Genomic DNA, 27,050 nt, shown 5'->3' with positions numbered 1-27,050 from the left:
TTCTTTCCGTGTGATTCAATTCGAATCCGTGGGTTTTGCTAAACCCAAACAATCGTGTGCGGATCAGTTAACCTTGGGAAGAATCGTGCTTCTTTTTTATTTTTTTTTCAGGAAAATGGTAATCTTCGTATCTATTACATGTTTATTATAGCTTACTCTCGCGTGAAAGCTTCTGTAAATGTATACTCTCGCCAAGAATTGCGAATTAATAGGGAACTTAAATATTTACTAATTTATACAATGCATATATAACACGTGTATATATACGTGCGCTCTCGCAGTAATAATAGGTTGTACGTGTGATTAAATATGCACAAACGAGCTAAATGGCTTGTACCGAAAAGTGTGTATCGACATTCGCGAGAGCCGTCGCTCGTTTTCGCGGCCGTTTTGCCTGCTTCGGACGCACGGAATCCCTTGAAATCACCTCAGACGAAAACGCAAAACTCGGCCGGAGCAAGGAGGACGGATGCGAGATACGCGGCGGAGAGACAGCTGATATACATGGGATAGGCAGGGCAGAGCCGTGCACCAGGGGTTGTCATTAACTGGGAGCTCACTCGGGAGATAACTACTACCTGCCACCACGGCGGGGCTCATTTTCCTCGCTGACCTCCTCCTCTCCTTCCCTCCCTCCCCCCGCCCCTCTCCTCGCCCGCTCGGGGGAGTTGCTTCGGCTCATTACAAAAAGCACGTGAGCCCGCTGCTGCTGGCTATTTATTTCCGAATGGTGCATATCACTTTTCGTAATGGGCCTCGCGAAATTAAAAGTATGCCCTCCGGCGCCGAATCGCGCGCACGCACACACGCGCCCGTATCGGATACATCGCGATAAACTCGCCTCTCCTATCCCTCCGCCGTCGTCTTCCAATCTCGACTTCGCGAGCCGGCCTCCGTAGCATCGACGACCCCTGGGCTATTAAGATCCAATCGCGTCTTTTTCTTCCTTTTCACGCGGATCCCGCGCGAACATTGATAATGATTCTCGAAAGTTACTTAAATGTCGTGCGCAGATGCGCGGCGGCGACGCCGCCGCGGATGTAGGTACCGTAACGTGTGGAACCCCTCGTTAAAATTCATGCCGCATATCGTCACGCTGAGACAGAACGATGCTTGAGGTACTTCAGGAAGGTATCAGCAGAATTACGATGCAATAAACGTGAAATATCGCACTTTATATACCATTATATATCGCGGGTTATATAAAACACGTGCTTCAAAGAAATTTGAATATTAACTTGAAATAATTATATATTATTCTTTCTTTATGATTCTGCGTAAGATGATATGCAAACTGCCGCTTTTAAATACTCGGATATTAATAATTTATTATTATTATGTTACATATTTCGCCGATTTATCTCCGACAGTTACAGTTGTATCTGTTCTGTATTTTCATTTCCCTTGCGACGAAATGAATGTGACGTTTCGTTGTTATTTTAAAATATCAATTTTTACGTGGCGGTTTCAGCTCCACGAGTCTCGTATGCCCGTCAATCAGCCACGTTTATTATTTTCTTTAATTATGAGGCAGCATATGTTGAGGGTTCGCATGAGAGTCAAGGTTCATCGGGCAGCTTCCTTCGCGGACAGCTGTATTTCGGTCTATTAGCAAAGTACCCGCGTACCAGGACGTGTTTGTCGAGCGCTTCTTCTTTCTTCTTCTTTTTAATGCTTCTTATGCACGTATATATATGGCGACGGCGGTGGCGGCGGCGGCGGTGGTCGTGGCGAACAAGGGAAATGAAATTTCGTCAGCTAATTGAGTTTAAGCATGCGAGTGCCTTTCCCGACGGCGGCACAGGTGTTTCCGCGGGTTAATGCGACCTGGAAACGCCCGTTCGCAAAAACGAATAGGATATGGGTAATATCCTTAGCTCTTGCAGCCACGCCCTCTCGATGTATTTTAACGTTTTCTTTGTACCTATACGCGTAATTATCCATGCATTTATCGCGCGTGTCTCAGTGTGAACTGCCTCGAGGTAAATTTTAGCTTTTTTTATGCCACATCAATTAATTCTCCCTAATTAAAGTCATGTAAATAATTAAAATGATTGCATTCGTATAATCTTGCTCTTTGATTTCATTTATAGATATGCGTACATAACTATTTGTGTGCAATATAAAAAAATAATACATTTTTTTGTAAATTAATATAATTTATAAATAATTTACATGTATACATAAATAATTTATTAATATAATTTTATTTGTTCTAAAATTATAATTATCTGCATGCTCGCCTGCTCGCAATATAAACGTAACATTTTAAATATTCATATTTTACTATTTTCATGCATTATTTATTGAATAATTATTGTTTTCCATGACGAAAAAATAATATCTGCAGATTTAATTACATCTCTTTGACGTAGATACTATTACGTGTTCCTCTCCATGCGTTTACGAAGCTAACAATTAATTTCATTATGTTCTATATTAAATGTGTTATCCAGAGGCAAAAGATAAAAACAAAGTAGTGCTGGCGATCGCCTTCGAGATTAACGCATTATTTATGCTAATTCTATTAGCCTTGCAACAGTGCATCCGATAATATCAATTTAGCCGTTTCATCGCGCAACTCGCCGCGCCGATATGCCGTCTCCCTGGAGCGATTACGAGTAGGATTATAATTTCTAATGTTGAGCACCGACACATACGAGCGCGCGCGCGCGCATAGATAAATTATAGATACGGATAATTTTACTCTATTTACGGAAACTCCATGATGCGACGGCCGACTTAGAACACACGGGGCAATTCACACGTGCCAGTTCGACGATTATTATCCTCGCAAATACATTAATTTACAAAGTCGTTTGCAGACAAAAGTAGCAGCCATTTGCATAATCATTCTAGCGGCAGAAAGGAATAGCGCGCGTAAAATCCTTTATTTCTATACATATATTTCATCTTTAGTCTTCTTGAATTGAAATTTTATAAGTAAACGTGTCGATTTAAATGAGATACCAAAGTGCTCAAACTCTACTTTGTCTCGAAGTCTACTTTGTCCTTTTAGGAAAAAAAAGCTAATTAGTCGGGATACTCGTGTATCTCTCTAACTTTATTGCGATTGTGGCGACACGATCATTATAATTTAATGGAAGATTAATGGAGGCTAGCGCTTTGCAATAATATGCTTTGTAATAAGCGCGATGACGAAACAAAGATAAAATATGGAAATTAATCTATTATCGTTTCTTTATTACGTTTTTGAAAACTCAATAGAACTAATATTAAAAAAATGTAATAGAACGAATGTCGAGCGATAGATTAGAATTAATGTTGAGGAAGATCTATATCGGTAGACCTTCACACGATTTTATTCTCGAAATAGCTTTCTTGTCAACCTCCGGTCCGATATCATTCTCAGCGTGTTCCATTTATATCCACGACGTACTGAACAAACAGGCCTTTACAGAGGCTCGTTTGTCGCGACAGATCGTTCGCGAGCGATCGCCTGGACAAACAGGCCTGACGTGCGCGATACGAGAAGGAACGTATACAAGAACGAGCATACGAGGCTTATATCCGCGCGTAGACCAGACATCGAGGAATCGTCGAGTGACGCGACTGAAGACTCGCTGGTTCATCGGTACTCGAACGTCTTCATCAAGCGGACTAGCGAGCGATCGAGGAAATACATTTGCCTAGAAAAAATGGACAAAGAAACGAAGGATGAAAGGGAGGGAAAACGGAGAAGGCAGATCGAACGCTCGTGAGCGCGATCGAGCGAGTGAATTCAGGAGTAAAAAGGACGCGAGAAGCCGGAGAGGATACTTAATGGTACTTGCGGTGAGATACCAGCGATCGTCGCGGAGGTACCGGAGAATATAATTATCGCAAAACGACAATTGTGCCGTTCGATTTCGTTCGCCGGAGTGGAAATCGACAACCGGACGAGAACTCGGCGCAAGAACTCTCACGTCTGACGTGTCGTCGTCAATGGCGCGCGCCTCCCTCTTTAATTCATGAAGAGAGGTTGACCGGCATTGCGGGGGGGGGGGTGAGGGGGCAGACTCGATAATCTTTACGGGTGCTTTCTTACCGCGCGGTCGGGAACAGTCTCGGTTGCAGACTCTCGGTCCTAAAAGGGCCCGCGACGAAGAAAAATGTTGCGGCGGGTTCCACGAAGGCCGCCGCGTTTAGATCGAACACCTGTGTGGACTTTTATGGCGCACTCCTCGTCGGAAGCGGATAGTCCGCGAAATATAAAAAGGGATCGTTAGATTGCGCGCGCGTTAGATGTTCCCTCCCGCGGACCCATCGAACGTCGCGTTCTTCTATACGGGGAACACGGATCTTGGGATATTTTACAAGACTCACGAATCGCGAAACATAACACGGTGGAACAAGACAGAAGGGAGATATGAAGAAATTTTTGCGATAATAAAACCTGAATGATACAAAACCGGATCGTTCGCTATGTGTTCCGTGTCCAGTAAGCAAATAGTAATCGAATTATCTATTCAACTGTGAGTATATAACTTATCGTGATTTTCAAATTCTTCTATTTTTTTTGTCGAGAAATTCATTCCGAACAATTCGTGTTTTTTCAGAATTTCACAATTCTGTACGTTCATATATAGTAAATATGTATAGCTATTAACTAGTTATTTCTTGACAGCAGCGTATAACGATGCATTTAACATATAACTAGATAAAAGAATGTAAAGACAAAACGTGTGTGTATATGTAAGTAACAATGTTACTAATGATAATGACTGTAGATATGTTAATGGAATGGAAATTTTTGTACGTCGGTCATTTAGTTTAAAATTAGCATTGCAAAAAGTACGTAGAATATTTTCATGGCCAATAGCCCCGTTTAATTCTATTTTTACACAATTCTCTTTAGTTACCGATTATTTTTTATTATAGAGAGGTACGTAGACTCATAGAAAACTTAACATAAAAAAAAAAAATTTTTTTATATTATATCTCAATAACTCAAATGTAATTTAACGACTTTTAAATATGAAAAAAATGTTGTTTTGTGCTAAAAAAACATATAATCACATATAGTTAAAAAATGATTATTATATTTTAATTTGTATTTAATAGAGTTATATGTATCTTAAAAAATATTAAAATTTTTACTGTTCACAACACCATTCCTCTGAACGATCTGATAACGTGGGATTTTTCGATATCAAAATTTCCTAACAAATGGGGGTTAGCAGCTATTATACCCCATAATTCTTTTGTTTAGTAAAGATTCTATCTGTTTTTATTTCGACGTGACTTGCGCACCTCCCCCTCCCCCCTCTCCCCCGATGACTTGAAGATCTCAAACCCGATACGAGCACTTCGGACGCGTTGACAAATGTATAAGTACGCGTACGTGTACGTGTGGCCGGATCTACATTATAAAACGCAACACACAATGTTCGCCTATACTAACGTCGGCGAACGTGTCACGGTCTTCATTACTTTCTTGCAACGCGTCGTCGGAATTCATCGATTAACCTGCTCTTCGAGGAGGCAATTAGCGCCACCGGGGGCTTTAGCCGGGAGAGCCCGGCCGGGATCCACCGGACGCGATCCTGTTCCGAGAAGACGAGAAGACCGCGCTGGTGCCCGGGCACCGGGGGCCGGGGAACGGGAAGCGCGGGGATGGCAATCCATCGAGAGCTCGCATACCGCTGTCTAATCCATTTAACATAAAGCCGCCGTCCGCGTCCCCGTATCGCCGGTCGACCTTCTTCCCTCCTTTTCTTGCGCGCCGGGAATTCGCGGGCGACGAGTCAATTCCGTGTAACCTGTCGGGAACGTTTCGATTCCTCCGCGACGTCGGGAGGCGCGCCCGATGGGTGGCCCGCGAATTCCCCAGCTGCTCGTCCCGAAGAATGGCAGGACCCCGTTCAAGGGGAGGGGGGGGGGAACGGGGACGGGCATTTCTTTCGAGCCAGCCAGGCAGGCAGGACCTGCCACGTTCCTGCGTCGTACGATATCGCGCGGACGAGCAGGAACGGCCGTTCCGAGATCCTTCAACGTTCCCGTGTTCCCTCGTATCTTTCAAATGGAGAACACGCAAAATATTGAAAAAACACTACGACTTATCTGTATTTACTTACTCGAGTGCAGGAGTGTTTTTAAATAATTCCGCCCACTTATATGTTTCGGAAATTTCTGCGCGCGTGCTTTATCTCTTGAAATTAATACTAATTAAGAATGGTAGGCGTTTCTTAAGAGAGAAAATCGATATGTTAATTAAATTCCCGCAAATTTGCATTAGTAATTATCAGTTTCTCGATTGATATCGCACTGAATCTAACCGGTCTAAACTTCGCTGTTGCGACAGTCGCATTTCGCTCCTGTCGCTCTATTTGCGGATTTACCACCCGCCGTTTACTACGCGATTAATATACCGCGACGTAAATATACTTACGGCGGCCGATTAAACGAGCCGGCCTATTAACGTAGCGGGTTAATGAGCGGGTCGCGGTGGATGGTCGGTGTGGTCCCTCGCGGGAATTACAAAGTGTCTCCGCTCGCGTCGCGGCACGTGGCCGTGCTGCGGACGGCCGCTAATCCGAGATAAGATCTAAAAGGCTCTCGATCCTAATTCGAAGTGTCGACACTGCGAGTTCTTATTTGTATTTTCGTACCTGCGGCCACATTCCTACGGCCGCAGATAACATCCGATGATCCTGCAAGATACGACACGACGGAGACACCGCAGGACGCTCGGCACATGAGTGTCCTTCTTCCTCGGGACCTCCGCTGAAGAAGTCGACACTATTTGTCAGTGAAGAAAAGAAAAATACTCATTTCTGACCTCTCTTCAATATAGAGCGCACACTTATAAAGAGAGATAAGACTCTAAGAATAGACTTTTTTTATCATATAATAGTAATAGATGTCTGTTTTGTAGAAAAAAAACTAAGTAATATTGCCTAGAATACGTTTAACGTTGATAAATAATATTCATGTGTGCAAAGTTTGTTACAAAAAGATCCATGAGTGATATTGTTATTTACTACGTGGATTTAATTACTATACAACATCAAGTGGAAAATTAGAATTACCTTGAAATAATCAAGTATTTATACCAAGACGATAAATATGCATCTCTCTTTCCTCTTTTCATGAATAACGAAATAGATAAATCAAACTTTAAACTTTTTAAAAGAATTTTTTAAAAGAAGAAATATCTAGTTACTGTTAAAACACTGTTTACAGTAAACAGTGTTTGAAAACACTGGACTTTCATCGCCCATTGATTTTAGTGCAAGAAAATAGAAGAATTTTGGCGAGCTCGTTGCATTCTTCAACGAAATCGAAGGACTCGTGCGTATCGTGGGTCCAGCGGCCCCGGAGGACTCGAATTAATCGAAGACAAGGCAAGCACATTACCGCGGACCGAGAGATAGTAGTTGGATAGCGCCACGAAAACCACCGTGAAACTCCGAGAACCCGACACCCGGGTTCGTTGGAAGGTCCGCAGCTGCTCTTCTCTCCCGGCCGGCCTCGGGAAAGGAGAAGGGTAGATGCGCCACGAGAGAGGGACAGAGTGAGGCAAATTGCTTTGCTCTCTGGACCTCCACCGAATCTGTGACGGGTTAATCCTCCCAGCTTTCCAGGAAGCGGGAGAGAAGAAGTTGCCCGCGCGAGAAATCGCGACCCGTATCGAAATCGGCAATTCTCAAGAATCGTCGGAATGCTCGCGGCAATCTGATCGTCCGGGTTATTTTTGTTGACGAGAGTCTCTGCGTCGAGGCATTAGTTATACTGGTTTGTAATTGATGGTCAATTTACGAGTTGTTAATATCTCATAAAGCAGATCTTTACGTAATAAACATTTTGTAATAGGTGTATTTCGTAAAAATACGATAACACTTTTATTACAAACAAGGATATTTTATTATGAGCCAAATTAATTGGACATCTGCGCCGCTTAATCTATTCGGAATTTTAAAAATCTGCATATGAAAGAAATGAAAGCCCGACTTCCGTGTATATTTTATCGGGAAAAAAACAGCTATGTAAAACTCGTATATATCATCAGCTGTTACGTTATTTTTATTCATACAAATGAATGACGTAGAAAAAACGATGCAAGAGAAATATAATTTTTTTTCAACCGCGCTGTAGAGAAACTACCAATAGACAACAGGTGCCCATGGAAAGCCTACTATCTAGGTAGTAAAGATCGTCTGAATTCCAGCGGCTCGCTCGCCGGGACAAAGGACATCCTGCGCGATGCATTTAACGCCGACTCACGGCTGCCCCAACTAATTATTCCGCGGTAGTTTACCCAGCACGTGGGGTCACACGGGGCGTCGGTTCGATGCGCTCCGCGGCTTTTCGGAACGCGATTAAAGAACTGAAGGCGACGCATGTCGCCACAACCGACCATGACCACGGCGACGATGGTTATCGATATTTCGGCGCAGCCTTTTTTCTAGCTCCTGCTCGACCGCCCGAATTCAAATTAGGATCATAAGACTCCGCTAACTCGACACCTAGTAATTTGGTACACTAGATAGTGTCAAAAAAAAGAAAGAAAGATTCACGCTCGACGATTTCCATAATTTTATGGCGTCGTCGTGTGCGTAGTTTTAATTAGGGGCTTTCGACTTCTCCCGGTTCTATGTGTGAAAAAATTTAAAGAAAACGCTTCTTTCACAATCTCGAATTATCTGATTTCCTTTCTTGATATACCATCAAGGAAATAAACGTCTTCCGCGCGCATCTCGTTGCTCAAATTACTCTTTTATACAGATTCAGAAAATATACATAACATACGTAATTTCAGCTGTCATCAATTAGAGAAATTACATTCTCGTCAGAAGAAAAAAAAAAGGAAAATCTATTTTTTTTTTATCAAACATCTTTTTTCTTACGTCAAAGAATAAATATTCGCAGTGCATCCAGATGTATAGAATATATCGGAAAGCGAAAAAGGCTGAAAGCCATCAGTTACAAGCTTATGACATTAGAATAACGACGTGTCACTACTGCCGGTCGGTGAAAGATGCAGCTGCAGAAGCTCGCCGCGAAGAATGTCAAGGGTGCCGTGGCACGGCTCGAAAATTGCGACTTCTTTCTGTCTCTCACACTCAGTCACGGCGTATATGCAGCCGTCGCTAATGGGCTTTAATTGCGACCCCCTGCAATTCCGCGTCGCTCGTTCCCCAGCTTTGCCGGCTTACACAGGCGAGCGCGCTCTCTCGCCACGGTTGTGACATCGGGTTATAAGATAAGCGCAGTTACGGAAATTGAATAATAATTGCAGGTCTCGGCAGGCGTCCACCGCGCTCCGCCACTACCCACCATCACCTACCAACACTTTGCCACTCCGCCGTTTACATCGCCGGGAAAAGTCTAATAACCCTCTAGCACGCCGCTAGAACGCTCCCGCGCGGCGCTATCTGACAGATCTCCTTAATTAGAATTCCGTTGGAAAGGCGAAACAATGGGACCCGTCGAGTGGTACCATCGCGCCGGGTCGCGAGAAGGTCCAACAAGCCTCTCTCACCGTCACGGGCGCTCACGGTGCGCGACAACGTTCGTCGACAGCTTGTCACGAAAACTGCCGGCTACAGATATAGGCGCGAAATCGCGTGACTCTCGTTCTCTCCAGATGCGAAAATATCCTAAAATATATCTCTATTCTCCGAGACTTGCAATTTCTTGTTTATATAAGTGTGACGTGTATTTAATAGCGCAAGATTGGCATAAAGTATAAGGTTACATATCTTTCCTAATGCATAATTGTTTTCTACCGATACCTTTTACAAAAATGGCAGTGAGAAAATGCTAATAAAAAAAATCATTGTATTATATATACGTAAAAGTAATAGAAAATATATATTTAAATATCTGTAACATTTAGTCGTATCGTAAGTCATATCGTAAGTCTGTATGATATATATTCTTATAGTACCTTGTATACCTTAAAGACAGGTACAAAATTTGCACGGCAACATTTTACTGACTGTCTCTAAGAAAACAATTTTCTATTCGATTCGATTTAGCTGACAGAATTCCATTTATTCAGCTATGCGCCAGTCGTCGCGCTAAACCTTCAATCGCGTCGATAGATTAGTCTTCTCTATAAACGCGGGATTACTTCAAGTTAACCCCCCGCGACGCGGGTTAAATGAGACCCGCCGACGGAACGGCGGCCGTTCTATAAACGTCGGTACAATTTCGCGCGGCGTTTTGTCACGGTACGCGCGAGTACCGCGTGCGCGCGTATCGAGTACCGCGCGGTTTACGCGCGCGTATATAACGTTCGTCGCGCGATCGCACACGGTGTTGCGCCGGAGAGCACGGGAGGAAAGTGACTTCTTGCTGGCCGATGATTGATGACTAGATAAAGCCGCGCGGAGGTAGAGTAATCGGCCCTTAAGCGTCGCGCATAAATCAAACGGCCTCCGCGCGTCGCGAGAAAGAAACGCGGGCTCCCGTCGTGCCGACGACGGCGTAGAGATGCGTAAGTGGATTTGGAAAACCGGTAGAAAACCTGATCCCTCCTTCCTCTTGCCACCCCCTCCCCCTTCATCCTCTCTTCCCCCGTTTTGCTCACAAACGGCCGCGCGCGATCTAGCGGACTAATGAAACGCCCTGCATCGCGACGGGCACATCGTGCTTCGACTATCTGGTCAACGGCCAGATAGTTAATTATTCCTGCGACTTTTTTTTCCCCGGGATGCGTTTGCGCACCGCTGGATTTATTTGCTTTTGGAATTTATGTGCCAAGTTTACACAGGTTGCAAGTTAATAAACATAGAGTTACATCAGTCCGGGGTACAGCCTCGGACGATTACTTGGCAGATTTTAGAAGATAAAGTTATCGAAAGCGTAAATATTCAATAGTCGTTGAATTATATTACTAAGCTGATTGTTTTGAACGAAATTGAAAGGAATAGAAAAAATAGCTTTATTTAAAAGAATAGAAGTTGTTACGCATATTCATATTATCATAAATTTGTTGAAAAAATACAAATTCGTAGCTTTTATTACGTCCTTACTTTCAAATTATTCAGGTAACAAAATTAAAATAAAATTAAAATATTAATAACATAATAAAAACATTTTATAAAAAGTAAATATTAATACATATATAAGTGAAGTACCTATATGCAGTGTAATAGCAAACATGCAATAAATTTTCTCTAATGAGTATAAACTGCTAGATTTATTAAGGAAATACTTTTTACAACTTCTAAATTAATCGACAAGACAGAAAAAAGCTTTATTAACAGTGAAAGAAACATCATAAACATCAGGAATTAATGTAAATTACAATATTCGCAACGTAATGGCACATTTAAACTGGTATAGTTGTTGCAAGCTAAGCATTCTGTAGCTTATTGCATGTCACGAGAAAAAAAAAGAGCATATTATTATTGCGTTCTTGACATAAACGCGCGATGCAAATTTATCCTGCACGCCACACGTATATCGCGCATTATGGTTGATAATAGAGTCAGCAATTTGAAGCTATTAGCGTTTCTGATAACGACGGCTTAATTCGTTATAAAATACCTTGCGCGATTATTCTCTAAGTTCTTAATTACAATCACCAGCGATTAAGAGATCGAGATAAGGAAGCTGAGCGAGGATAACATATACGTGGCCGAGAGAGAAAAATGAATTATTAATTCATTCGCCATTTATCTGGCTGTTGCGTTAACCGTAATGGCGATTTCAATGCTCATTATCCATCGGCGCGGCGTTATCGACGATTACCCAGGCCCGAGCCCGGGCCCGCGCGTTCGCCATAAATGAACGAATATTTAATTAATCGCGCAAGGTCGACGCGTAATAAGGCCCATTAAAGTTTTTGCCGCGGGACGATCTTGCGCTCTCGCAAGAGTTACCCTTCTCGAAGGGACTCGAGCCCGAGTTAATGCTTAAGAACAACCTGCGAAGGGGCGGCATCGGGCTCTTACAAGGTGAAATTTGCCCGGCCGCTTCCAAAAAGCTGACTCATTTCTTGATTGCGCCGACGGTATACTCTTCGACAATTATGCAAAATAGCTCTGCCCTTATTCGCGCCCGACGCATCGCCGCTATTATTATTCTTTCGCAGCAATAAAAGAACGCGAGGCGCTTCCGCCGCCTTCGATACTCGATACGATTATATCGTCAGGAATATAACGTTCGTAATCGCATCTGTTCCTCTGCTGCGATTGTAACAAACCTACGTTACGTGATTATTTACAATTGATATTTAATTGCTTCTAATTTCGAATATAAGTAGGTGTAGTATAGGTAAGGTGAAGAACATTAAGATGGAGATTTTACTTGAAAGTCATTTCGCGTAAGACGCAGCGCGCTAAGGGGAATCGTGATACTCGATAAAAACGCTTTCCCGTATGATTCTTATATTAATCACTGCCACCTACTTTAGAAACGGTCATCATGTAGCCGGACGTGAGGAGCGCGAGGGGTCGACGACGTACTTCCGTCGTCGTCCCGTCCCGTCATCGTGCTGCCGCCGTCATCGTCGTCATCCTCCAGTGAATGAGGACGCGACGCGGCAATTCTTTACGTGTTACGCAACGCCGCGTGTGTGCGTGTGTGCGCGCACGCGTGTTCGACTAATGCGATTAAAAAGGCATAACGATTACGTTCAATTATTAACAATTACAAGGACAGCAAAAACCGTAATTACCCGCCATTAATCAGAAAAGCCGGAGCGCGTTTCTCCATCGTTATATTCGCGACGCGCTACCGGAATGGCGGACGCCATGCGATATACATGGTGTGGTATACCAGTATAAAGAGAGTAGGGTCGCGCGTATATGCACGACCAGATTCACACGAATTGCGGCAGCCGTACGCTAAATCAAATTCCTTGAGCCGTCGGAGTGGACAAAAAGTAGCCGCGCAATCACGGAGCGCAGATTGCCGCGCGCAAGAAAGTAGCAAATAATTGCGTACGCGTAAAAAAACCCACTTACTCACTTTGCTCGTCCAAGGTAATCACGAACGTGTCGCATTAATATTTTTAAATTGTGTATTAGATCGTTGTAATGAGATAAAAGGACAGCGACACTGTCACCTTGATCGATTGCCGTAATTGGACAATATACTCTAACAAGTATATTAATATGTAAATCGAGAATTTAAAGGAAGCCTTGTATTAAAAAAAAAAAACAAGAAATTGAGTTAATTAATGAAGTGAATTTTTCAAATCGAGTTAAACCTAATTAATGTTTGACTTTTATTCCTCTTATTCTTTTCAACTTTTACAAATGCTGAATTTACATCGCTTAAACGAAAATGAAGTGAATTTTTCAAATCGAGTTAAACCTAATTAATGTTTGACTTTTATTCCTCTTATTCTTTTCAACTTTTACAAATGCTGAATTTACATCGCTTAGACGAAAAATATGTTACAATAATGGAAAATAATGATATACATTAAAAGGGCTAGCTGATACATGCAAAAATAAATATCTCTTCTTAAATTTTAAATATTTCGTCTTAAATTAAAAAAAATTGTGCGAGATTTAATTTCCTCAAGATTTCATTTTTGCCACACATCGAGCCGAAAAAAATTTACGTAATACCTTCTATCCCACACGCTGTGTAATTATCTGAGCGAGTAATGCGCGATATTAGCATTGTCACCCGCGACTTATAATATGTTGGCGAGGCGAAATTAATTGCCGACGTCGCCGCTGATTATTCAGCTGGACGCGTAATTTTTATCGCTGGATAGAGAGTGAGTGCATCGCGCGCGTACCGCATATGCGGCACAAAGACGGCACGAGGGACGTGATTTAGTAATTGATAGTGACACCACCGGTAATTAACTGCCGTGGATAATTGTGACTGTATTTAAGACTTGCCGACTGGCAGCCGGTACACGCTCTTTCGCAGGTAAAAGAGGACGAAAAAAAAAAAAAGAAAGAAGGAAACGCTGCAAACGACGTCGTCGTCGTCGTCGTCGTCGCCGTCGTCGTTGTTCGCCGCTGTATGTATTCTCAGAATCGCCGCAAGGACAAGACTAATGCACGCGACAACGATGCGTCGCGCATTCATGCAGCCGGGCCAAGCGACGCGCGAGATTTATGGTCCAGAATAAAGGCGACGACGACACACGCCGCGGCGTTGTCTCTTGCAAGGAACGCGTTTACAACCAAATTTGTTAACCCGTTGAGCACCGCGAAATTTCGCCGTTCGTTTCTAGCAGGGGGTCCCGATAGGGAGCCTACCCGCGATGATGGGGAATATAACGTCCTGAACATTTAACACAATTTTTAATTACTTGATGAAAAAAGAGAGAGAGAGAGAGAGAGAGAAATTTCATATATGTATATATAAAAAATTCAGCTTAATTATTAAAATAAAATAATTCTTTTGAAGAACTTTGCGTTCTCTTATTTTCAAAATACATGACAAGTTCAAGAAGCGTGCATGCTCTTGCGCGTTCTTCTCATGCGGATTTCTACGATGTTACGTAAGCATTGTTACGACGTTATATCAGTATTAAAAACTAAGCTGTTCGCTCAGAAACGCCAGATTTATGTAATTTGTAGCAGCTACACCCATTTCGCGCGAGTAAAAATGCGACCTCTAATTACGGATCAAGGTGCGCCCCGACCAAGGCAAAAACGAACGGCGCGATTTGTGTGGGGGCAAAAACCTTCGATGCGCAGCTATGAATTTAGATGCAGATTGGAGCGCGGCCAATTACATTTTGCACATCGCGAAACTCCGCAACGGCAAACGCGTGTGATTTATCACACGTGTGCCGACTGTTTTGCCGTATCTCTTTTTTTTCATTCAAGAGCGTCTAATGATCGTTCGCGAATCGCTATCGACGATCGACAGACGGCACATCTGCCTCATGCCCGTACCACACTAGCGATTGGCGATTGCGTCTGCGTTTGCGTTTGTTTCTCCGAATCAATCAAAAAGGAGCTGTTGGTTATCAGCTCCTTTCCGATTGGTCGAGAAACGTAAACGCAAACGCAGATGGAATCGCTAGTGTGATACGGGCATTAGACAACCATTATTGATTAACAAATGTTCACATCGATCGACAGAAATTGACTCGTTGGTGAAAAAAGAAGAATTATTGCAAACAAAAACTGTCGAAAAGATGAATTGAAAAGGATAGTTTCAGACTCTGATAATTTAGATAAGTTAGATACGCGACAATAATCTCCTTACGCTTTTAAAATACGTCATAATTCATGTGTAAATTTGTCGCATTTATAACATTAAAGTTATTGAAATTATAATTCTATATCAAGTACGGATTTATAACGAAAAATTAATCATTTTTAGAACGGAATTTAAATTCCAAATTTCACTAATTCAATTTTTCTTTCTTTTTGCTTAGTTATAAGTTTATTCTTGTGAAGTTTAATACAGAGGTGCAGAAATTATTTTAATCGAAAGTGATCAATAACGTTGTTATAACCAGTAAATCATTATAAGCGTGACGTAACATTCCATTCGATATTCAAGCCGACTAACTGCATATCTTTATCCATCCATAGAAGACGGCGTATTATTATACATTAAGAATACGCGCCTACACCCCTATATTTACCAGTGTTTAATTGATCAGTGCGCGGAATTCTCATCTTCTGGCCGTTAATGATCCAAAGACCCCGTGGTGGCGATTAAAGAAGCTCGAGCCACATCTATCTTTGGGAAGATCTCTTCTCACTCTCTCCACCTCTCTCTCTCTCTCTCTCTCTCTCTCTCTCTCTCTCTCTCTCTCTCTTTCTCTCTTTCTCTCGCGATAATCGATAATGTACACCGTTGCGGCTACTATATTGACAGACACCGCGTGTGCGCGTACATCAAAGTATCAAGGCACAGCGAAGTGTGTGCAAATACCGCCGGCGGCGAGCAACTTGGCATTCCCCGGCGATCATGTGTGCAGAAATCATTAACGATCGCTATCGAGGCGCGGACGTAGAACGGAACGATATATATGCGCCGTGACTTAAGCGGCTACCATGCAACGTCGGAATTAATTTTTATTTACGAATCGGCGCATCGTGGCGTGCCCCGGCCACGGCGTGGTGCGGCGTCTCTCGTCGATTCTCGTGATCAGCGCGAGTGATCGATGGATCGGCCGATACTCCGGATGCCGCGCAAATTACACTAGCCGCTATCTCCGCGATCATTAATTACTCGCGTGTGCGTAAATCGTCGGTGGATGCTTTCTCCGGGCCCGATAATGGACCAATTTGCAGATTGTAAACGAGAATCGCGCGCGAGAGGGAGGGAACGTGATTCGGCATCGCATTTCGAACGTACAATCGCGATATATTCATGGGCGCCGCAAGGAGGGTTTTATCTCTTTTTGTGCTCTTACACGCAATGAAAGAAGATTCATCTCTAATCCTTTCGTTATTGAACATCGTATAGTGGTATAAATGAAAAGGATTAGGACCGACAGATGAAATTTCTTCCACAATAACGCAATAAATATCGAGTATTTATTAATGCCACTTGGAAGCTTAAAAGGTATAGCAGTTTTGATTTCTTGTAAGAAATGAATAATTAATATTAAGGTTACGAATAATGTTAACGATACTTTGATAACGTACATAATATTGACTTAATGATTTAATAACGTAAATATTGACTTAATGTTAATTCGAGTTTAATATAATTCATTAAAATGGATTCGGTCTCTTCCATAACGAATTTTTACTTAAACATGACCGATGGAAAGTTAGTGGGTCTCGAAGAAAAATCTTGTCGACGCCTATGACGTTTAATCCTCGCCTTTCTCCGACTCCGCCAGGAGATAATGTTTCATCGGCGTTCACTGGTAGTTGCATGCATGTATGTGTGTGTGTACACGCGTACTAACGAGCACGCGTCCCAGTTTACACGATAATCTTTACAACGTAATAATCGACGGATACGTGAGCGCCCGACGGGGTCGCGGGACGTTTCGTCGTCATAAATACGCAACCGCGATCGCAGCGCGATACTTCGCGCGATTCGCGAGCCGCGATCGAGAGAGTCAATCGCACGTGTAGTGGAACGGCCAGGGAATCGTTTTACGGATCGTTGCCAGGCTGCCCCGCGAAGCAGATTCGTGCGAAATCGTGAGACGTCGGAATCGTAAACGTCGTCGTGCGAGGAAAAAAAGGGTTACGCGGCACGAAATCGCGGTGCAATAGAATCGTAAAATAATTTGATTGATAACCGTATTTCGTTATTATGACACCGCACGAGAATTTATAGTGGCCTTTAACTCGTGAGAGCTCTAACTGATTTGAATCACCTCGATTTGTCAAAAGTACTGCTATAATAATGTACGCACGCAAAAATACTTGTCACACTTTTTCCACTGCTGATTTAGCGTACATTATACATACCTACTTTCAACGATCTGTTGAAAAAAGAAAAAAGATATAACTATGTGCACAAGCGGAAAATTTACTTATCTGTTTTGCGAATGATTATTATCAGCTAAATCGGTATTACACACTTACGTAAATCACCTGGGTCTGAGTCAATCTTTTTCTCTTATAATGGACCACGAGAGATCGAAATTGATCTATCGATTGAATCACGCGGAATTACACGAATCAGTAGACCGCCGTAATCGGCCTACCAAGAAATCACTTTACAACGCTCGTGTTCCTCATCGCGGATTAATTACGAAGCTATTGCATAATGGGATGAAACGCGAGATTTAAATTAAAATAGCAAGCGCATAAGAAATAGTTGCTGCGCAAATGTGTTGTATGAAAAGAAATAGGATTTATGTAAACTTAATTAACTCGTACAATACCGATCAACTCTCATGCAATACTATTTCTAATAAGCATAAATAGACATAATATCTTGTACTCAACCGTATAAACTTACTTTCTCGATATTATTTGTCTTATAATTATTAGCAATCTGTAAAAAAAAAATGTTACATATTGCAGTAGAGAAATTCTATTGAACTGACTGAACATTCTATTGCCCTTCCTTCAAAAGGGCAATGTTTATTTTTGAATTTTTATATTTTTTATATTTAAGCACTGATAATAGATGAACACAAAATTCTATTTTCCCTCTTTAATAACAGCGGAATTAAGGTTATTTGTTCCGAGAAATTAAAAAAAAAAAAGAAAAAGGCGGCATGAATAACGTAAAGGGTCAGAGGTTGCTCTCACACGTCCGGGGCGCAGCCAGCTGTTCCCGTTCCATATCTCGCAATCTTACCGCGCTCTTCGAGGCATTACGACAGCGGGAGTTACAAGCGAATTCGCGGTGCATCGGATGCGCATTGCCCGTATCCGGAAGGTACATATATCCGGCGCCTATCTGCGCCGTTATCGCAGCAGGAGCGAACGGACCAGAAGACTCGCCGATAATTCGTAATTGCCGCTTATTATCGCGCTCGAGGGATCGAACACGGCCAAGCGACGCCGGTTCGTGTCGCAGGATGCATTGATGCGTCTATTAGCGCGCATTTGCAAGTATGATTCGATGTGGAAACATCTCTCCCGAATGCGGCTGGTCACTGGCCGAGGTGTCTGAACCGGCGTAAAAAGACGATCGCGAGGAGACCGTATTATCAAGTGTCGTTCACATGAGTCCTAGCGCAGTGTGTATAATAATATTGTGTAATTGCATTTTCCGCACGTACGTTTATACCGAGAATTAGTGTCGCCGCAGTAGACACGCAGAAATTGTTTTCCTAGAAATCCTTACATTACACCAGAGACCTCCATTAATTCTACTTATAAGTTAATATTATTATTAATTAAATTTTCAATATTGAATTATTTAAATATAAAATGTTAATCGTATTATATTTAAATAATTCAATGTAAATAAAATTTTTTAATGCATGTGTAAAAATTTTAATGTATATCAAAATGTGCCATCTAGGAATAAAAACTACTAGTATGTTTTACTAAAATGATGTATCTTCTGGAATTAATATTGCAAAATCAAGATACTAAATTTTGTATAAACGCATTCCCACATGCACTGAATATCTTTCGCATATAATTTGTAAATAGTAACAGTTCAAACTGCGCGATCTTTTATGAATTACGTTATTTGATCTATAGTAGATCACCGCCAGTAAAAGTTAAAGGTGAAAACTTTTTCTACATCTTTTTTTGTGTCCAAGAATCCAGCTCCGTTATTCTATAACATATTTCACTCGCTACGAATTAATTGAAAGAAACGCGAGTTCCAAACTAATAAGCAATCGCGGTTACAAAACGAGCACGGCGCGATCAAACGTAACTCTTAATCAATCTCGACGAATAAACAGAAGCGGTAATATTTTATATAATCGACGCGCGATCAAACGCAGGAAATCTCATGGACGGAAAATATCCAGAGAGGAAATTTTAATTGGCACTTGCGGTACGGATTAGCGGGTAATTAACGGTCGCCGTTTGTCGCCTGCCGTGCATACTGCGTACGTCGCGTTCGCGTACGCGGCCACAATGACTTAGCTAATTGGTTGATTGCGACGCGCTAATTTGCACGGCCGTAAATCGCACACACGCAATGTGCAATGCGCATACGTGTGCAAGCAGACGCTAACGGCACGCAAATGTAGCAGATACAATGCAGTTTTTCAAACAGCTTTAGCTGAGCTGAGAGAAACGACAGTAAATGCATTTGCACTCTGCAGGATCCTGCACGTTCGCACTACATCGTCGACGCGCAGCTAAGGAGCGAGGCAAATTTGCTCAGATTTTTTGTTGTTGTAACTAACTCTCGGATTAAAACTTTTTTCGTTGAGCCAAAGTCAAGATTGATGTTAAGTGTTAAATAAAATGTTTTCTAGCTATTTCACTCTGGAGTGTTTATTTACGCCGGCAAAGCGTATTTTCGAACCGTATATAATGTTAAAAATAATAAAGGACCTGAAAAAATATATCTTGTACTCAATAACAAAGAAACGTAACGAAAACTAATATATAGATACGATTTTATTGGTCGTATTAACAAAGTAATACCTCTCTGCGTTCCCCGCGAGATTAATCACCGGTTACAGCCCTGCAATTCGCTCTATCATTTCTAATCGAGCGTGACGTATCTAATTGAACATTCATGATATTGTCAAGGCGCGCGGAACAGCCGCCGGAGAGAAATAAATGGGCGTACGCGAGATCGAACTCCGCGGTAAATTAAGTAACGTCGATGCGATGCAAGTTACCACTCGTTTCGCGATGGAATCGCGCTAAAACACGTTCTCGCCGATGTTTATTACGGCGTACACTTGCGACACATAAAACCAGCTATCGTTCATTAATCCGCGCCGGGAATAACTTCGCGATAACGCGTAGCACACATAGTGGTCATGGTGTACACACTCGATGATTTGTATAATTTTACTGAAAAACAATTTGCTGTTTGACATTTATGAATTTGTGCTAATTAAAGATTTGCGTGTTCCCGACATTCTCATTTGCATATTGTCGTTTAAAACCATTATAATGTCAATCAAAATTACTCTGCCATGTAATTGACGTTAATGTCATTTCTTTTCAATTATCTTGAATTTATACGCAAGGAGTTTCTATATACAGAAATAAATATAACAAAATTAATGCCATTGATTTCTATAATGTAATTATGTTATAAAATACGTTCTTTAAATTACAATTAACATGTCCTGTTATATTGGATTCAATAATTGGATACATGGAACAAAAAGTTCATTTTTTCGCTTTTTGCTAAGGATGACAAAAGTATAAATAACAAAAAAAAGTGAATTCAATCCAACAGAAAAGGCTTCATCAAACATTAAAAACTGCAACTAACTATTGAACATCTGTGCATTCCTTACGTTAATTTCATTATCTTTGCGCGCAAAATAAAGTCGGCTCTCGAATCGATGCAGAGTAAATGGCGCAAAGGATTAAAAAATCAGCAGGCTCGATTTACAGCATCACGGATGCATGATCTCGCGGACGTATTTGCCCGTTCGAGTAGGCCGAGGAATTTAATGTGCCTTATCGTAAGGGGAGAGAATACGAGAGAGCGCGCGAGCGCTTAGAGAGAGCGACTCCCGATTCCTCGGCACGCGGTGAAATTATAGTGTTTACGTGAATTAGATTTCGGTTTCGGTAATTTTCAGTTAATAACGACGAAGGCGAACTGGCCGGCGAGCGAACGCTAAGTGCGGCCTCAGGCCCCATTAATGCTATTATAATGTAAAAGGCTACCTACACGTCCTACACTCTCTTTCTCTTTCTTTACCTCGCTCTCTTTGCGCGTCGATGAACTCGTAGTTGCACACGTCGTGAGTATACGTGAACAAAAAGGAAAATCCGACGAGGTTTAGGCCCGTTGTATATTATCGGCATTACGTCGAGGCTACCTGCATTATAAGCTCATTTCCGATAAATTGACTCGATTAAAAACTGCCGCTTAAGAACCGCGTAAACCACTTGGATTCCTCCCTCCTTCATCCCCGCATACGTTCTTTCGATCCTCGCTTTCTATCGAACCGCCCGCTTCTAGAAAATTTACTCGATCGGCTGCCGTTTTCTCTAAAGACTTCGCATATGAAGCGTATATCGATGCACGTAAGAGCGTATGTTTCACCGATATGCGTGGAACGTGACGGGGATACTCGCAATCATTGCGAATTAAATTTCTTGCAAGATTTAAAATGAGTTGTGTGTGAAATTTTATGTGCATATCTAGGCGGATAAAAAAGAAAGACATAATTCGAATATCGAATAAATAAATGCAATTTAAATATCACATATATAAAGAGATATTTTAATGTAGTGTAATTTTACGATTTGAAGAAGTATTTTTACTGCCAAAGTTTATATTTGCACGTTCATAACAATTCTCTGTTTAATCAACAAAATATTCCAAAATTATTGCCGAAAAAATGTCCAATAATTTAATTTAAATTAATATTGCTTGTTCAATAACTGTTCCACTGATTTCTTTAAGCTTCTTTTTTAAGCTTTTATTCTAGCAATTAGTTGCCTCTTTATTTATGTATTAGCCAGCAGTAGCTTGTAATCCCGCCTTACGAAGCCACCGGTCGGCGGATATTTATTACCAACGATTCCGTTACAAGTTTACAAGCAATATCGAACGCCGTTACACGATTGCCACGATGACGGGATTGCGATCATGCCAAGGTGCGGACTCGTAGAAATCATTAATTCCTACGAGGTAAAGTCGCGGTGAAAGGAATGATACCTCTGCCGCACGCGCGCGTATGTCAGCGCATTTACATCTAAAATTTATTTATTTTAATTCACTTATTACTGACTAATATACGATAATAAATCATACGTATATCCTTATATTTCCTATCTCGTATTCGTAATCTCGCGTTATGTATTTAAAATTGATATTTATTACATTTTGATATTTTAATATTTTTTTGCAAAATAGACACGGATCGTTATCGTAGAAAATTAATTAATTCAGCTTTATAAAATGAGTCCAATTTATCACTTTGACAAAAAAATTTCATCTTCGTTACATATGTATAAGATCATATATTTAAGGCCATTAGGTACAGCTATATAAATTTTGTTTACTAATAATAGATTTGTACTATTTTTCTATTTGAGGAAAAGAAGCTTTTTAAGCATCCTTTTTCTAATGCAAAGACTTCAGCCAAGTTGCCTACGCAACGCGACCGTGTAATGTTATGATACCATTAATTCCAAGCAATTTTTACACTTTTACCGCGAAAACGCACCGCGTCTCGCAACTGCGCGAGATATGTTTTTCGGACAGAATAACGATGCAGCGCGAAGATTAACCGCGCGCGGCGGGTTTGCGAGATGCAGCGGGGGGATATGCGATTAAAGGGGTGTTCGAAAATGAACAGGCGCAAGAGTAGCGACCGTATCGTTCTGTTCAGTTTATAAGCTGCGTATTACGTGATCGTATTTTTTATTTTTTTTTTTTAAGAAGGTAACTTGCTTTGTATCAATATGATTTTTTTGCGCATTCTCGAGACAACACGCATGGTTTACACGCAGATTTCGGAATATCCAAATTACTCCAATGTGATGCAATTTATTTTCTGATAGCTAATAAACTATTTTGATCTTTGCACTAGCAGATCTAAATTAGTATTTTTGAAAAAGTCTTGTCATGCAAGAAGTTTCTTATCAGACTATATTTTATTTCCACCTTTTATCTACAAACTAAAATATGTCATGTTATACGCAATAAAATTTCGAATAAATTCTACGATACTTATGAAAAATGAATACTAGTAATACTTGTGCAAAATGTATTTCCTCCTATTTCCTTGACAACATCCCATGGTATTACGTTGATATTTTTCTCCTACATTGATTATGAAGAAGACTCGGCACGCCAGAGCGAAATAGTTCAAAGCTGGTTTTTATTTAGAGACGTAAACCTTCTTACGGCCTAACAGTTGTGTTAATAGTTAGCCTAATTATACAGCGGTCACTCGGTATTAGATCTTTCTACGAAGGCGGAAATTTGAAGCGCGGAAATTCCAAATCCCGAGAAGGTTTACGGCCGCGCGGCGCATCAAGCAGGCCGTCGTCGTTTTAAATCCGCTCGCAGCGGAAACTAGACCGCAACGATTTCCCTGACCATTCGTAGAACCCGATCGTCGCTGATAATACGTTGTGGTCACCGCTTCACGTGACAACTGATGAATCGCTTCACACTACGTAGTACGTTCGCATTTCAGTCGCGGTCAGATGGCCTAACGATAGCCTAGTGTTATGCTATTCCTATTTTAAGATATCGATCGATTCATCAATATATATATGAATTTTTATCTTACAGACCCTTAGATTTAGCTACATTTTAAATAATTTAAATATTTAGAGTATTATGAGGAAATTCAGAATTTTGAAACTGAATGTGTAAATGTGCAATGAACTAACATCTCTGTAATTCTCAATTATATGTGCAAATTTTAATTTTACTAAACAGAACTTTAAATTTTAATATACTGTTTTTACTTTTACTTCTGTAATTATCCGAAAGCATTTGAAATTCTCTTGCGCGTATAAATAATGTAATGCAATAATTATTTTCTTTTATATCATAACGATTGCCACGGTGGGCGTAAAAATTAAAAATTGAAAATTTAATATAATTTCTAACAATTTTATCCTGGATCATATATATTTGATTTGCAAAGTCTTACAGTTAGCCTAAAATTTTATTCATAAAGTCAATTTGGACTCACGAAATTATGCTGCAGTCCATGATCCGAGCAGGTACAACATCCGAATTCTCGTGACGCCTGTAATCATATTACATTTGTGTTAGTATAAACGACAAAATTATACCTGCGTTATTATACCTGTGTGACGTAATTATTTCTCTATGCAGATCATTCGTCGCGAGGAGGCAGCGAGCAGGCCGTCCCGCAGACGAGTCCTGCGAGCAGCACGAGCAACTCGAGCCAGGTGACTCAGGTGAGCCAGCAGGTGAGCCAGCAGCCTCACCCGCAGTCTCACCAGCAATCGGCGCCGGCGTCAACGACGACGACGACGACACCTCAGCCCACCCAAATGGGCATCTCTACCGAGGAGGTAAGGCCCGAGGAAGAGGGCACCCACCCGCGAGCGGCGCCGACCAGCCCCGAGAGCGAGGCGGAGGCCGACGACTTTGCGCCCAAGAGAAAGCAGCGTCGCTACAGAACGACCTTTACTAGCTTTCAGCTGGAGGAGCTTGAAAAGGCCTTCTCCAGGACGCATTATCCGGACGTGTTTACGAGGTGAGTCGACTGACCATCAAGCAATGTTCTAATAATCTCGAGCTTTATCTCGACTCAAATGGTCGGGGTGAGTTCATTTAGATGGAATTTTATTTGGAAACTCGGTATACAAAGACAGTAGGTACATCGTGATATTTCAAAAAAATCAAAATTTCTTCTAAATTGAAAAAAAATGCATAACGTTGCAGATATCATGAAAGCATAAAAATTCTCTAAATCAGAATAAAAAAATATAAAATTATTTTTTTATTATATACATTTAGCATCGAATACTCGCTGCGGAATATAAGCGAACAGCTGACTAATCGGGCATTAAATTAGTAGCCACTTGAAAATAAAATTATACTTATAAAATATATACATATTTATTGAGTATTTCTCGACTTTAAATTAAGTTTTTATTTCGTTTTTTTCCCCTCTAAATATAAGTATAAATAATGTAATGAAATATGTGTTTTCAATGGAATTATTTTGGATTATTTATGTCGCTATTGCAAGAAATGCGTGAAATTAGAAACCTTGAGACTAACGAATTATGCAGCCATTCTATTGGCGTTTCACGAAAAAACCATTCGAGAGATCAATTGTTTCAAAGCTGTTTAGAGTTTCAATCCTTCTTCCGAAGACAACCTTGACGACTAAGAGCTTATGGTGACGGGATAGGAAGCTCTCGTATACCTCCCGTGGATCCAGGCGATAAGCAAGGTGTCTAATCGCATTTATCAGGCTTTAGAGTCCACGTTCGGGGTAGTAACGGGATTTAGATACAATATAAGAGACCGACTATCAGCTGCCACCCAAATATTTGGTTGTCTGGCTCCTGTGCACTCTCCTGGCTACTGCCGATAACGTTGTTACTTACCAAATTCTTTTTCAAAAAATGGTCTCCGCCGCAAGATATTTACGATAGGTGCACAGGTAGTCCTTGAGCACGGTTATAAAAGAGATCTGGTTATCCTAAGTGTATACTACCTGAGACAGCCTCTTTCTCTCTCTCGAAATAGTGATGACCGGGTGACGGCTGGACACCAACGCGTGTATAAGCATATCGTGTTTTAAAAAGGTATGCTTAATGCGTGTTAACGCAGGACCTCGGACACACTAAAGTTCTAAATGGAAAATAATGGCTCCAGGAATAAAAAAAAAATGATTACTCGCGCGCGGCAATTGATTGTATATATACATACACACATATATATCATTGTGTATATGGTATAAAAAAAAATATATATATATATATATATTACTATTAATCAGCATTTTATATCAGAATTTCATGCTTCTAACAAAATTTATTTTAAGAATTTGAACGTTTGATTTGAATCGAACCTCTTCTGGTTCACTAACCTTTCTTCAGTGTCAAAATAATTCGGACATAAAAATATTTTATGCTACGCATTTTAAACAAGCAAACACGAAATTAAAATCAACTCAAAAACAAAACTTTTCGAAGCGCTTTTAAATTTAGTTTTGAATAATGATCATGCCCGTTTCCTTCTTTAATCTGAATCCACGACAGATTCTAAAATAAATCACCTATCCGTCCATTGCAAGTCTGCTAAATCCGCGAGTGTAAATTCGTGGAACGATACATCGATCATTGGGCCTTCCTGCAGCCAGACTGACGATCCTCATGCAAATTCCCATCCGTAGACGCGGAACGACGGTTTTGCATTATTAAGTCCCCTGCACACCCGGGTCCAGTTACATACGTACAGTATATCGCGCCGCCATTGGGCCGCGGCGCAATCTATCTGGGTAGCTTTTTCTTTCTCCTTGCTCTTTTTTTGGTGCCTTCCTCCGCGCCGTGGAACACCCGGTAGGTAACTAATAGCGGTGTAATCGCTCGTAATAGGTCCGGTCCTGCGGCCACGGTATGGGTTCTCGTAATTAACGAAGATGGTGGGGAGTATGCAGAGAGAGGTGAAACAGGTAGAGTGTACCGTGGTGTACGGTCAGGGCTGGAGATGTATTCGCGAGTATATGGCGAGACAAGCTTACACATCCATGTGCGCGCGTGAAACTACGACGATAGCCTTAACGAGCAAAATACGCGTCCCTTTCGTTTATCTAACAAATTTAGAACCGAACCTCTCGGAAAAAGAAAACAGAAAGATTCCGAACAATTTTTCCGTGTAATAAAAATAAAAATAGAAATTTAAGCGAGCTATGAAAACTTCTAATCTGTGCTATCTCTAAGCAATATTTAAGAACACTGAAAAGTATATTCGTTAGTCTTTGTACTCATGATTTTAAAATTAGTCGGTAAAAAAGTAGTAATTATAAAAATCAGTGAATCGATTTTTGGGAAATCGTCAACTTTAATTAAATAAAAGAGTTAATAAAAAAAAACCAGAGATCTTGGTAATGGATTCAAAAAAGG

General features: G+C 41.2%; 1 protein-coding gene across 1 annotated transcript in view; it reads left to right on the top strand.

Moving 5' to 3' along the window:
• LOC105459212 (homeobox protein aristaless-like) overlaps nucleotides 1-27,050 on the top strand; it is a 121,909-nt gene that overhangs the window by 71,707 nt on the left and 23,152 nt on the right. Inside the window, exon 2 of the mRNA XM_011705050.1 lies at nucleotides 24,280-24,667. Coding sequence (XP_011703352.1) covers nucleotides 24,280-24,667 — 388 coding nt within the window. The remainder of the gene's footprint in view (nucleotides 1-24,279; nucleotides 24,668-27,050) is intronic.

The sequence above is a fragment of the Wasmannia auropunctata genome, unplaced genomic scaffold (assembly GCF_000956235.1).
Source record: "Wasmannia auropunctata unplaced genomic scaffold, wasmannia.A_1.0 LD334204.1, whole genome shotgun sequence".
Taxonomy (NCBI): domain Eukaryota; kingdom Metazoa; phylum Arthropoda; class Insecta; order Hymenoptera; family Formicidae; genus Wasmannia; species Wasmannia auropunctata.
The sequence above is the reverse complement of the archived record's forward strand: the minus strand, read 5'-3'. Positions and strand labels throughout refer to the sequence as shown.